Consider the following 15,077-nt stretch of genomic DNA (forward strand, 5'->3'; position numbering starts at 1 on the left):
GTTCTTCTATCTTAGTGGTATTGAAAGACCTGTCTTCCAGCTCGCTGATTCTTCCTTCCATCTCATCTATTCTATTCCTCTGCCCTTCCAGAGTGTTTTCTATTTCTGCCATTTAGTTATTCACTGTTTGGACCTCTTTCTGTTGGTTTTGAATTGTTTTCAATGCTGTATCTATCTTGTTTGATTGCTCTTGTAGCACTTTCCTTACTTCTTCCTTATTTTTCTCAACTCCATTGTAGAGTGTTTTGAAACACTTCTCTCATTATCTTTTAATTCCATTTTCCCATGAGCTTTTTGAAGTCCCCCTATATAACAATAAATGCTTTCAATATTCTCAGTCCATCTGTCAGATTCCTATGGTTCTCTCTCAACCCACTCAAAGAACTCTCGAGTGGAATTTGGACACATATTCAGTGGGTGCCGAAGAGGCAGACACTGAACAGGCATCTGGTAAGTGAAACAGCACAGGGAGATATCAGTCTTCTGGTGCAGCCTGGAGTAGATACTTCTTGTTGTTATCAAGTGCCGGTGAGTCGATTCCAACTCATAGCAACCTTGTATAGGGTTTCCAAAGAGCACCTGGTGGTTTTGAACTGCTGACCTTGATGTTAGCTGTTGTAGTTGTTGAAGTGCTATATTCCAGCATGTATCATACAATGCCACACCAGGATTCCTAGAGTCCCTTGTTGTTGTTGTTAAGGGCTGTTGACAGCTAATAGTGAGCTTGTTTAAGGTGTCCAAGGAGTGGCTAGTGGGTTTGAACCACTGACCTTGTGGTTCAAAACTACCTTTTGGTCCAGTGTATTACCCTGGTTTCACATAATCATGCTACAATGACTTCTAAGTTTTTTCTGTGAATAAATACATGATTCCTTAACTTTTAAAAGAGTAAACTGTTCTGCTAAGTCCCTGAGTGTTGCAAAATGATGAAAAGAGTTGGTTGCTAACTGAAAGGTTGTTGGTTTAAGTCCACCCAGAGATACATTAGAAGAAAGGTCTGGTGAAAAATCAGTCATTGAAAACCATATGGATCCTGGATGAACTGGGAGAAAAACATGAATCAAAATCCAAACTAGTAAACAAGACCAGCCTTACTGATCTGAAAGAGATTGAGACACCTTAAGACAACCTTCAAACCTGAACTCACTGTCTTGGATCAGCTTTTAGCCAAATGATAGACAGGCCTATAAGGTGAAAAATAACACAAGAGAGGCATGTTCTCCTTGGAACAATAAGCCATATGAGATCAGAAGGGAAACATTTGCCCAGGGATGAAGCTAAGAAGGCAGAAAGAGATTGGAAAGAAGAATTCATGAAAATGAATTCTTGAAAATGAGAAACACAAGGAGAAAGTGCTCTCACATTGTGGGGACTGTAATCAAAGTGTGTATGAACTGTTGAATGGAAAACCAATCTGCTCTGTAAACTTTCATCCAAATCACAATACAAAGTTAAAAGAAAAAAACCCCAAACGGAACTGTGAGTCTGAATCAACTCCATGGCAAGTGGTTTAACTAGTATAGTCTAGGCAGAAGGGAAGCCTTAACCTTTAGTAAATTCTGTCCATAGGGATCTTTGAGATTGGTTATTCATAGCAGCTACAGTCTTGGAACTGGGACAGTGGAATAATTTGGTGAGGTATCTGTGTACAATGTTCACCTCACCAACACTAGTACAGACTGATCACAACAGTGATTATATTCTCAGGAAAGCAGGCTTTTTTTTGTCTCTTAACACATAGGCTGCTGAGGTGAGTGTAGTTCATTGATATATGCAGTGCATGTCTCAGCAGAACTGAAGGCCCAGGCTTTAAACTGCAGAGGCTGTGGTGATGTAGTAATGAAGAGCTCAATCAGCAGTTTGAACCCAAGAACCACTCCTTGGAAGAAGGATATGGAGGTTTGTGTCTATAAAAATTACAGTCTTGAAAGCCAAGATTACTATGAGTCAGAAATGACATAGTGACATAATGCATTGTTTTAATAAAGCATTGGTGTATAAGAGTGTAACATTCAATTTAAAATTCTGGTTGTAAGAACTGACAAGTAGCAATAATTCCATTGTGTCAGATGCTGTTTCTCAGTATACTATTTTGTTTGGAACCGTATTAAGTTCCAAGAGAGAATTGAGGTGGGCTTTCCTTTTTGATCTATGTGGTTTATGCAGAGGCTCTGAAGACTATGGGCTCCATAGATTCATTAATCATATACATTGTGTTCATGGCTTCTGGTTTTCAGAAGCCTAACTGTGACCTCAACCTTGGAGGAATGCAAGCTTTTATTAATAAATAGTAAAGTGGAATGGGGCCCCTATTACTCTGGAAATATGGCTTCTATTTGGAATGAGGTGTAAGGAAAATTGAATGAGATCATCATAACACCAAAAGCCAAAATTTTATTACGGAAAGAGCATACCTTGAAGTCTTATTCTAGCAAATCAAGCTGGTGGAAAAGGAATGCAGTACTTGAAATAGAGAGAATTTAGAATATTTTAGAAAAAAGGGTCATGGTTCAGGAAATGGTTTTAACTTTTTTTAACAGCAGAAGGCTAACTTGAGACATATTAAGGAACTCTGGAAAAGAGAAAATCTACTAGAGGAAATGAAGTCTAGAAAACCAAACTGGATTTTCATGCAAGGGAAGTACATAGACATGCTCTTAAAGATAAGGCTTTAAAAAGGGCAGGCATTTTAGCCATTGTTTGAATTAGAATGGAGAAAGGAAGAGACATGAGAGAGTACATGAGAGTACAGAGACTAGAGCAGAGTGTCTCACACAAACAAAGGAGGGCACTGGGGTCCAGGAAACAATTGAAGAACATGCTGTAAAACTGCAGATACAGCCGATCATGAGATCAACTGAGGATCTTCCCTAAAAGACTGCAATAACTATTCAAAGTGATTAAATAAATTGTGGATAGATTTAAGAAATAAGATCTGGGAAGACCAGTGTAAGATATTTGACACATTATTTAAAGAGTTTTAGGATGTCACCTATTGTTGCCTGGGACTTGATTGAACGTGCTTAAGAAACTTGGTGAGGTAGGATTCTAAGAAAGATGAGACACACAGGAGGGGATTCAGGCAAGACAACAATAGGTCCATTTCATGTACAGATGTATTGTGCTGGGGAAAGACCCTGTAATGAGAATTCTGCATCTCGGAAATATGTAAGTAGATAAAATTTGTGTTGAACTAAGGGTGTTGTTAAAAGATGCAAAACTCCTTGATTTCTGTTTCTCTCACTGATGCAGACCTTACAATGCAGAATATGGAAGTTTATACAGTATTAAGAAAACAAATGTCTGAATCTGATAGCAAACAAATCAAGTCTGCTGCTGCTGCTGCTGTGTGCCGTGGAGTCGGTTCCGACTCATAGTGACACTGTACAGGGTTTCCGAGGCTGTGAATCTTTATGGGAGCAGAATGCCTCATCTTTCTCCCACGGAACAGCTGGTAGTTTCGAACTGCTGACCTTGCGGTTCGCAGCCTGATTCGTAACCACCAAGTCTAAGGACTAATAAAACAGTGATAGAGTAAACAAAGAGGACCAGGTTTTAGAAACTGGTCGAATTGTAAGAAACTCTCAACTGAGTCTTCCCAATGCAGAAAAGATGTGTCAAATATATGCATATGTGTGTGTGTTTTGTGTAGTTAGGTGCTGTCAAGTAGGTTCCAACCAATAGTGACCTTGTATAGGGTTTTCATGGTTGTAAAGCTTTATAGGAGCAAAAAAATCTCACCTTTTCCCCATGAAACGGCTGGTAGATTTGAACTGAAGACCTTGTGGTTAGCAGTCCATGGTGCCACAAGGGCATAAGACTTAAGAATCATCAATACAAATGTCTAAATTATGCAAAAAGAAAAATGTATTGCATTAATAGCAGGGATATTACATGCCACCAGATTTCTCCACTCAATTTACAAAAAAAAATAGAATAAAGCAAAACAAAATGAAAACACTGCTCTTGAATCCATTTCAACTCATAGCGACCCTAAAGGATATAGTAGAAACTGTTCCATTAAGTTTTACCTTTACAGAAGGACTGTCACATCTTTCTTTGATGGAGTGGCAAAGGTTAGTACCAGGACATTAACCACTGTGCCACCAGGGCCCCTCCACCCAACATTGTGCTACCAGGGCTCCCCATTTCCCATAGTTAACTTCTGAATGGGAATTTTCTCCAAAGTGGAGGGAAGGTCACAATATATTTAATGCATTTTTTTATGTGAGTTTTAGGATGTCACCTTTCTTAATGAGCTCCTGTTTGGTCTTTTATAAGAGTCACATGGGTTTTTACCAGTCATGTGTCTGTCTGTCATACTGTGATGACTTGTATGTTGCTGTGATGCTGGAAGCTAAGCCAGTATTTTAAATACCAGCATGGTCACCCAAAGTGGACAGGCTTCAGTGGAGTTTTCAGACTAAGAAAGACTGATAAGGAGAGGTGGACCACTTTTGAATAGGTAGCCACTGAAAACCTTATGAATAACAGCAGAGCATTGTCAGATAGAGTGCTGGAAGATGAGCCCCTTAGGTTGGAAGCCATTCAAAACGTGACTGGGGAAGAGCTACTTCCTCAAAATAGAGTTGACCTTAATAATGTATGGAGTTAAGCTTTGGGGAACTTCATCTGCTGATGTGACACAACTCAAAATAAGAAGAAACAGCTGAAAATGCTCATTAATAAATGGAACATGGAAAAAAAAATAAATGGAACATGGAATGTACTAAGTAAGAATCTAGGAAGACTGGAAGTTGTCAAAAATGAAATGGAACCCATGAAAATTGATATCCTAGGCATTAGTGAGCTGAAATGGACTTGTATTGGCCATTTTGCATTGGACAATCATATGGTTTACTATGCTGGAAACATCAAGTTGAAGGGGAATGGCATGACATTCACCATCAAAAAGAACATTCAAGAATTATCTTGAAGTACAATGCTGTCTGTGATAAAATAATATCCATGTGCCTAAAAGGAAGACTAGGAAATACCACCATTATTAGAATTTACACATCAACCACTAAAACCAGCAATGATGAAATTGAAGAAGTCTACCAACTTCTTCTGAAATTGATCAAACATGCAATCAAGATGCATTGGTAATTACTGGTGATTGGAATGTGAAGTTGGAGACAAAGAGGAAAGATTCACAGTCAGAGGTCACATGATAGAACTTTGCAAGACCAATGACTTATTCTTTGCAAATTCCTTTTTCAACAATTTAAATGGGAACTATATGCCTGGACCTCACCAGGGGGGACACACAGGAATTGTATTGACTACATTTGAGAAGCTGCTATCATCAACCAAAACAAGGCCAGGGGCAGACTATGGAATAGACCATCAATTGCTCATATGTAAGTGCAAGCTAAAACTGAAGAAAATTAAAACAAGTAGTGAAAACAAAAATATGATCTTTAGTATATCCCACCTGAATTTAGAGACCACCTCAAGAAAAGATTTGATATATTATACAATAATGACGGAAGACCAGAAGAGTTATGGAATGATATCAAGAGCATCATATGTGAAGAAAGCAAATGGCCATTGAGAAGACTGGATTAAGAGAAAAGACCAAAGTGGATGTCAGAAGAGACTGAAACTAGCTCTTGAGCATAGAAAAGCTAAAGCAACTGGAAGAACTGAAGTAAAAGAGATGAACAGAAAGCTTCAAAAGGCAGCTCAAGAAGACAAAGTCAAATATTGCAATAAAATGTGCAAATACCTGATACTAGAAAACCAAAAGGAAAGAATATGACAAGCATTTCTCAAGCTGAAATGACTGAAGACAAAAATCAAGACTTGGGTTGCAATACTGAAGATACTATGGGCAAAATATTGAATGACACTAGAACTATCAAAAGAAGATGTAAGGAATACACACAGTCATGGTGCCAAAAAGAATGAGTTGTTGTTCACTCATTTCAAGAGGTACCATATGACCAAGAACTGATGGTATTGTAGAAAGAAATCAAAGCTGCATTGAATGCAATAGTGAAAAACAGGGCTTCAGGAATTGATGGAATACAAACGGAAGTGTTTCAACAAACTGATGCAGCACTGGAGGCATTCACTCATTTAGGTCAAGAAATTTGCAAGGCAGTTACCTGGTCAACCAATCAGAAGAGATCTGTATTTGTGCCCATTCCAAAGAAAGGTGACCCAATGGAACGGGGAAGCCATTGAACAATATTTGTTCAAATAGAACAAGGTAATAGTGAACGTTTAAAATTATGACAGGTACATGTCAGGGTTATATCCTTTCATCATACTTATTCAATATGTAAATATTTCCAGAAGTTGGACTATATGAAGAAGAACATGATGTCAGGATTGGAGAAGGGCTCATTAACAACCTGCAATATGCAAATGATACAACCTTGCTTGGTGAAAGCGAAGATCAGTATGTATTACACCTCAGCATAAAGAAAACCTAAGTTCTTGCAACTGGACCAGTGAATAACAACATGATAAATGGAGAAAAGATAGAAGTTTTCAAAAACTTTAGTTTGCTTGGATCTACAATCAGTGCTCATAGAAACAGATATCAAGAAATCAAAGACATATTGCATTAGGCGAATCTGTTGCAAAAGACCTCTTTAAAGTGTTCAAGAGCAAAGATGTTTCTGTGAGGACAAAGGTGTGCCTGACCTAAGTCCTGGTAATTTCAAGTGCCTCATATGCACATGAGAATTGGACAATGAATAAGGAAGACTGTAGAAGAATTGATGCATTTGAAAGATGGTGTTAGTGAAGAATATTAAAAGTACCATGGACTGCCAGAAGAACCAACAAATCTGTGTTCGAAGAAGTACAACCAGCTGTATTACAGCAGTTGCCATGATGGTGACTTTGTCTCTCATACTTTGAACACATTTTTAGTAGGGGCTGGTACTCGGAGAAAGACATCATGCTTGAAAAACAGAGGGTCAGTGAAAAACAGGAAGACCTTTAACAAGATGGACAGACATAGTGGCAGGAACAATGGCCTCAAACATAACAACAATTGTAAGGATGGCACAGGACCGGGAGAGTTTCGTTCTGTTGTGAATAAGGTTTCTGTGAGTTGGAAAAAACTTGATAGCACCTAACAAGAATAGATCAAAGAACTGTTTTGTTTTGGTTTGTTTTGGGGGGGGGGAGGGGTTGTTTTGTGTGTTTTTTAAGTTAAAAGTGTGAGGTTGACACTATGATAATTATGTTCTAATAGTTCTAATAGTTATTTGAATTTTTTGAGAAAATTAAAATAGAAAAACTTCAGAATGTATTGCTGCAACTATGGAAATGCTAATGAATTTAAGTCATCTTGCTGAAAGAAAAAGAACAAAAAACATAACCTACTCAATCAACTGATATCTGACTAAGGCTGCTTAGAATAAGAAATTGAGAAGAAAAGAAACTGAAATCTTGATTCTCTGTAATTTTGCTTACGAAGTTTAAACTTTGCTATCCTGGACTTTAAGGGAAATTCCTATTTTCACTTCAATTTCTCCCCGGATATTTGGCAAGAGAGGTCCACTACACATACTGGGCTTACTACGTAAAACTCTGGGTAACTTCTGTTGTATAACCTAGCTGGGCATAATTTGGTCTGAATATTAGAGTCAGTAAGGAGCTCTGGTTGCGTAGTGGTCACCAATCGGGCTGCTAACCTCAAGGTTGGCAGTTTGAAACTACCAGCCATTCCGCAGGAGAAAGATGAGGCTTTCTGCTCCTGTAAAGGTTGACAGCCTTGGAAACCCTGTGCAGCAGGGTCACTATGAGTCAGAACCGACTCCTTGGAACTTAACAACAAGGATATTTTAAGGAGACCAGGTGTGGCATTGTTGGTTAATGCACTGGGCTGCAAAGTCCACTTGGACCACAAGTGTTGGCAGTTCAAGCTCACCAGCTGCTCCTCAGAAACCCTATACAGGGTCGCTATAGGTTGGAACCGACTCTGCGGCACTTAACAACAACAACAACAACAGTAGTGTAGTGGATTATGAGCTGGACAGCTAACCAAAAAGTCAGTAGTTCGAATCTACCAGTCACTTTGTGGGAGAAAGATGAGGTTTTCTGCTCCCATAAAAATGCACAGCCTCGGAAACCCTAAACAGGGCTGCTACGAGTTGGAACCGACTCATTGGCACACAACTACCACCACCACCAGGGATATTTTGGGAGTCTTTGTGTGCTGCAAACCATTAATGTACTTGGCTACTAATGGGAAGGTTGGAGGTTTGAGTCCATTCAGAGGTGTCTCAAAAGAAAAGTCTGGTCTTTGAAAAAAATCAGCCTTTGAAAACCTTATAGAGCAAAGCTCTGCTCTGACATATATAAACAGGTTCACCATGAATCAGAATGGACTCAACTGTAACTAGCTGTTGGTTGCTTTTGTGTTGTTGTTAGGGATTTTTTGGTCTAAGGTACAACATGGCTTCTAAGACAAGAGCTAGACTGCCTAACTATGGTCCCAGGAGGCTAAAGGCACAGTGATGTATTGGAGTTCTTGCTTCGTGAAGTTGGGGGAAGACTTTTACTCCTGGGTAACAAAAGCTTGACAGTTAAGCCTGATGGGTCAAGAGACCCAATATCTGGAGTGGTGGAAGCAAACTTTTGGTCTTTTTGTCCCCAGAATTCTATTTCTCTCCAAGTAGAAATGTCACCATTTTAGCAGTAGCTCCTGTCCTCCTCTCGTCTGTCTCAAGCACTCCTTCCAAAGGGACGAATGATTCTTTTGATTATTGAGTTGAAGGGAGAAAGTGAACAAGAAGTTTGCCTCACCTAGTCAGTTTCTAAAACGACAATCCACAGGCTCAGAGTTTTCTGCTCTGTTACTTTGTTCATGAGGTCAGGCACCTGTGGGTCAGGCCTATTTTTTGAGACATCTGTCAGGAATTCCCCTCTCTCTCCTGTCCCTAAAGCTCAGTGTGTTAGAGGCAGTGATTCTGGGCATACCTGCTCTGCAGCCCTACTTCTCACTTTAGGGGATCATCTGAAGGTCTAGACTTGGGAGCAAAGAATTAGGAAGCCCAAATGAAACCAAGCTGAGTTATGCAAACTGAGTTCTTCAATCCAGCTGGTTATTATTGAGTTATTGTTGTTAGTTGCCTCTGAGTAGATTCTGATGCCATGTGTAAACCCGCTCAATAGGGTTTTCAAGGCTACGACCATTTCAAAGCAGATCACCAGGCCTGTCTTCTGAGGCACCTCTGGATGGATTTGAGCCTCCAACCTTTTGGCAAGTTGTCCAGTGTTCAACTGTTTATGCCACTGATATTTGGGCCTCTAGGCCCAACTGCAAGGTTGGAGGTTCAAGTTCACCACTCACTCCTCAGACACCTTATACAGGGTCACTATGGGTCAGAACTGACTCAACAACAGCAACAATATGTCTTTTAGAGTCCTGGTATGACATTGTAAGACAAGCATTGGACTGATAACCACAAGGTCAGCAGTTCAAATCCACTTTGAAAACCTACACAGGGTCACTATGAGTTGGAACCGACTTGACCACACTTAACAACAACCACAATATTGCTAACTACCTAGTATGTGCCAGGCACTATGTTAAGGACTTAACAGACATGTTTCATTTGATTCTCATACTAGCTCAATGAAGTAGGCACTGTAGTTACTTTCACCTTCTGGTATGGTGTTATAGGATCAGCACTGGAGTGAGAACCACAAGGCCGGCAGTTCAAACCCACCAACTATGCCTTGGAAACCCAACACAGGGTCACCAGGAATTGGGACATACTCGACAGCACTTAACAACAACAAAAGATAAGGAAACTGAGGCAGAAAGATCCTAAATTCAAAGTCATATGAACCAAATCAATCTGGATCTTGAATATGAAAGTGGACTTAGTCTGTTGACAGAAAAGGCAGTACTCTCTCACTACTGGTGCTTCCTCTCCTATGATCACCCCCCTCTCCCCCCAACATTTCCAGAAAATATGACAACAGAGCTCCAATTTATCTGTGTTATAGAAATTGGAAAATTATGGGACAATCCATCTGTTGGGAATGCTATTTAAAGCAGAGCTTGTCTCTGAGCTCTGTCAAACTGAGCTACTACGAAGGCTTGATAGAAATACAAATTAAATTGAAAATAAATTGTTTTAGATTTTAAATTTCCATGTTCTTTATAACTATAAGTATCAATAATAAAATCAATTTAATTTTGGATTACCAATTCAATAATAATCTTGACACCTCAACATTAAAATAAATAAGCAAGCACTTCAAATGTTAACAGGCATCATCTCAGAGAAGAAAAAGAGTAACAGGCTGCAAGGGCTTGCAGATAAGGTGCTGTGATCACACAGGGAGAAATACATTTTGAGTTTCATGTATAGTTAAGAAAAGTCTTCTAAAATTCTTTTCATTGAAATTTGCCCATTATAATCCATGAATTATTTCATTGGACTGTATGTTAATATATCATTAAAGTTTTGCCACTTTAAATAAAATGGCAAAATACGTAAAATGGAAGAATGTAAAGATTACCATATCACCCAGAGTTTCCCTTCTAGGGTGACAATTTTGGTGTTACTTTGTTACCTCTGAAATGGGTTTCTCATAGACATCTTCTCCTATGGACTTCTCCTGGGCGAGGATGGCATCTCGATGCAGGATCCGTAGCACTTTCTCGGGCTCTGCAGACCCGTAATGAGCCTCCAGAACCTCGGGTTTAGTTTTCTCTGTTTTCAGCATGTGGATCACATCTTCTCTGGCCTGTGGTGGAAAGTGCAATAAGGTCAGAGGGTTGACAACACAAATCACACGCTGGGTTCAGAAAATCAACACGGAGCTTATTGAACGTATCCTCTAGCTCTTCAGGGCTATTGGCAAATACGTTAGAGATTCTGTTCTTATTTTTTAGCAACAACAGATTGGCAAGCAGTTACTCTGCTTCAGGTTGCTAGGAAGCAGGCAAGTAGAAAGAGGAATTGTGCTAATATTAACTCCATAAAATTTGCTTCATTTAAGTATCCATAATTTGAGAGGGTTTAAAGGTTGGTCCTGGGATATGTACCCTGTTTCAGTGCATTATGAGGCTTTCTATTTATACACTCAATGAAGAATCCAAATGCAGTTTAAAATATAAACTGTTCTCATTATTTGAGTCAGTGGTATCACCAGGGTTAATATCCCCTAGTGCAGTATTCCAGGGTGTTAAGGAGCTCTGGTAGCGCAGTGGTTACGAATCGGGCTGCGAACCTTAAGGTCAGCGGTTCAAAACTACCAGCCGCTCCACGGGAGAAAGATGAAGTGTTCTGCTCCCGTAAAGATTTACAGCCTCGAAAACCCTGTACAGGGTCGCTATGAGTCAGAACCGACTCGATGGCACTTAACAACAACAACCACCCCCACATGGACTTCCTTCTGTACCAGACTATGCAGAATCCTTCATAATGTTTGCTATCGATTTTTATCATAGAATATGTGGCAAATATTGTTATAGATCCCTTACGTGTAATATATCTTAGATTGTATGAATACTAACAATAAAATCATTTTGTAAACTCTGTCTACAATGAACTGCAACATTATTAGTAACTGAAAAGAAGCCTTTTACTATTTTTTCCCTTTCCTTTAATTACTACTTCATTCTTGAAAACGTTATTGATATAGGTTCACAAATACTAATTACCAAATATTGTAACTAAAACACTAGAAAATATGACAAAATTAGCAACTTTTAAAATGCCAACAGCTCTGGGGGCTCAGGACCTTAGTCTTGGGGGATATCATGATTAATTGGTATAAAATAATTCGCAAGGAGTCAACTTCAAGATTAGTTTGAACTGCAAAGTCGATGGTTCAAATTCACCAGTTGCGCCTCGACAGCCTATACAGGGTAGCTATGAGTTGGAACTGATTCGACAGCACACACAACAACAAATCCACAAAGACAATGTTCTACATCCTACTTTTGTGAGTAGCAATCGGGACCTTAAATGCTCATGAGCAAGCAAGCCATCTAAGGTATGGTCTCTCCCTGTGAAGAGGAAAAAAGAGGGATGAAACTTAGAAGTAATTAGTCCAAAGGACTGGTGGAACGTGTGAATATCAAGCTCCATAACAGTCACCTGAGTCCTAAAGATCTAGATGGTGCCCAGCTACCACTACCAACTGTTTGGAAAGAGATCATATTAGAAAATTCTAGATAGAGAGGGAGAAAATGTGGAACAAAACTCACAATTAAAAGTAAGTCCAAGTTTACTGGTCAGAAAGAGATTGGAAGAATCTGATACTATGGCCCTCGCTCACCCTTCAGGTCTGGAGGTGAACTCACCCTCATGGCTCAATTTTCAGGCAAACAGTAGATAAAGTATATAGGGAAGACAACAACACTAGTAAGGTATGCACAACCATTCAAGATCAAAAAGGTAATATTTATTTACTGAAGGACAAAATTCAGAAGGGTTGGAAAAGAAGGTTAAAAGGAAATAAGTATGGGATGACTGATGCTACATGGTGGGTATTATAATCATTGAATTTTAAAAAAACAAAACAAAACAATGTCAACAGCAACGAAAATAACAGTGTGTGCTTATAGTACGTGCAGATGAAACCACATGATTCATTATAATTGGGTAATAATGATAGCTCTGGAGTACATTAAAAGGTTGAAGAGTAAATTGGTATAGAATCTAAGTCTTGTAGGTATATTGATATGTGTTAAACTGAACTTACAATAATGTTTTTGTTGTTACGTAACTCTAGTGATATTCTTATGAAAAGTAATAAATGTCTGCTGAAACACTGCATAAAAATTTTATAGACAGACACTTTTGTGTCACCCCTTTGACAGTGTCATCCAGTACACCCTGAACCCCTCTAACTCTACACCCCCTTAGTGACACCACTGATTCTAATTGTAGCTTCATGTGTAATTAACAAAAATAGTCTTTATTAGCTATTTCATATTTTCCATCAAGTAATTTATTTTGAACGGAAACATATGGATGGGAACTCACATGGTGCTGGGCTATTTCAATCTACTGTATGAGGGGCTTCAGAGTTCATGGAAAAATTCTACTATATTTCAATTCAGTTTTCCCATGAACTTTTAGAAACCTCCTCATATTCATACTGAAGATAAAGACTCACCGTTTCAACAGCCAGACTGCCAAGCAGACGAACCAAGATATGGCCAAATTTGTTATTTTCATTTCTTAGCAAAATGTTAGCATCTAACTGAAGCTCTCAAAAAATCTCAACACCATTGTAGGCTTTACATCATTATTGACTATGGTTCCTATGATATAATGCAAATACATCTGGATGTATTTTGTTCTGGTTAGGAGGAATGAGCTCTCTATTAGGACGGAGCTGCCACTTGTTGAATGTTCTCCCATCTAGGCATACATTTGGAGCTGTTTTTCCAGTAATTGTGATGGGTATGACATACCCTGGCTTCATTCCAACTTTTATTAAAGAACGAACTGGTTGGAAATGGACTGTTAGTGTGATAACAGAATAGAGTTGTCCCCTGTGGAATGCAAACTATGAGTCTGAAATTACAAACCTGGCTCATTATCAGGGTATTCTACCCTTCTTCTTCTTAAGTGCCATTGAGTCGGTTCTGACTCACAGCAACCCTGTATAGGATTTCCAAGGAGCAGCAGATGAATTTAAATCACCAACCTTGTGGTCAAGTATTTTATCCCACATTGCCACATCAGGACTCTACGCTACACTAGTCTAATGACTAACTAACCTACAGCTGTTGAATCTATTGTGATTCATAGCAATCTTGGAGGAAAGAGGAGGACTGGCCCCACAGAGTTTCTGAGGCTGTAAATCTTTATGAAAGTAGACATCCTCATCTTTCTTCTCTGGAGTGGCTGGTGGTTTTGAACACTGATATTTCCATTAGCAGTGGAGCGATTTGACTATGGCACCAGCAGGACCCTTCCTAAACCAGTAAGCCATGAATATTCACAATAAGACCATTGTACAGTTTATCTTTCTTGAGCTTTCTCACTTTTATTGCTCTTCCATGGTCTTCAAATTAATCTAACTCCAGATGGCTAAATACTAATTTATTACAGGAACGTCAATGGACTGGAATTTGCATATTTTTCCTATGTTGTCTTGGTCACTTATGTTGTTGTTGTTGTTGTTGTTGTTGTTAAGTGCCATTGAGTCAATTCCAACCCATAGCGACCTTGTATAGGGTTTCCAAGGAGCAGCTGGTGAGCTTGAGCCACCGACCTTGCAGTTCAAACAGGTTTGTAATCTGACACATTAACCCACAGCGCCACACAAGAGATAATGGAAAAGATTAATTTTTGAAGAACCTAGTGGTTTAGAATTAGCTAGAGTATTAGAGTCAGAAAACACTTTTAAGGAGAGACAATGTGTCCCCATGTGGGGTGGAAGAAGACACATGCACATGCAATGTCAGACTGGCCTGCAGGGTGCCTTTGTGAAAATTAAAAGAAGGTGCTGTCTTCATCCAGGAAGTACAACCCTCTGGCAGGGTGCAGCTGATGAAGAAACCAAGAGTGAGCTGTATTTCAGTCTCTATTCACTCCCTTTGCCAGGCATCCTCATGCAAGTGCACATGGTGGCCCTACACTGAAAGAGTCTCAAGGTATACAGATTGTCATTTACCTTCAGGCAGGAAGTGTTCCTATGCTCACCATGCACAGGTGAATATGTATACCAAATTCCCCAATCCCACTACCATCGAGCCAATTCTAATTCATAGAACCCCATATAGGGTTTCCAAGGCTGTAAATCTTTATAGGAGGAGGTAGCTTCATCTTTTCTCCCTGGAGCAGCTGGTGGTTTTGAACTAGCAACCTTGCAATTAGTGGTCCAGTGCTTATCTTACAGCACCACCAGGTCTCCTTAGGTGAATATGTGTGCTGCTGCTGTGGGTGAGGAACTTGATTTCGATTTATAGCAAGGGTTTCTGAGGCTGTAAATCTTTATAGGAGCAGAAAACTCATCTTTCTCCTGCAGAGTGACTGAGTGATTCAAACTGCCGACCTTTTAGTTAACGGTCCAGCTTGTAATCCACTACACTATCAGGGCTCCTTTGTAAAGATGTATTTGTTGTTGTTGTT

The 15,077-nt window shown here is 39.4% G+C and overlaps 1 protein-coding gene across 1 annotated transcript in view; it reads right to left on the reverse strand.

The window, feature by feature from the left end:
- FILIP1 (filamin A interacting protein 1) overlaps window positions 1–15,077 on the reverse strand; it is a 332,875-nt gene that overhangs the window by 59,982 nt on the left and 257,816 nt on the right. Inside the window, exon 3 of the mRNA XM_006835763.1 lies at window positions 10,555–10,728. Within this exon, the coding sequence (XP_006835826.1) occupies window positions 10,555–10,728 (174 nt within the window). The remainder of the gene's footprint in view (window positions 1–10,554; window positions 10,729–15,077) is intronic.

The sequence above is a fragment of the Chrysochloris asiatica genome, unplaced genomic scaffold, assembly GCF_000296735.1.
Source record: "Chrysochloris asiatica unplaced genomic scaffold, ChrAsi1.0 scaffold00019, whole genome shotgun sequence".
In the NCBI taxonomy this organism is placed as follows: domain Eukaryota; kingdom Metazoa; phylum Chordata; class Mammalia; order Afrosoricida; family Chrysochloridae; genus Chrysochloris; species Chrysochloris asiatica.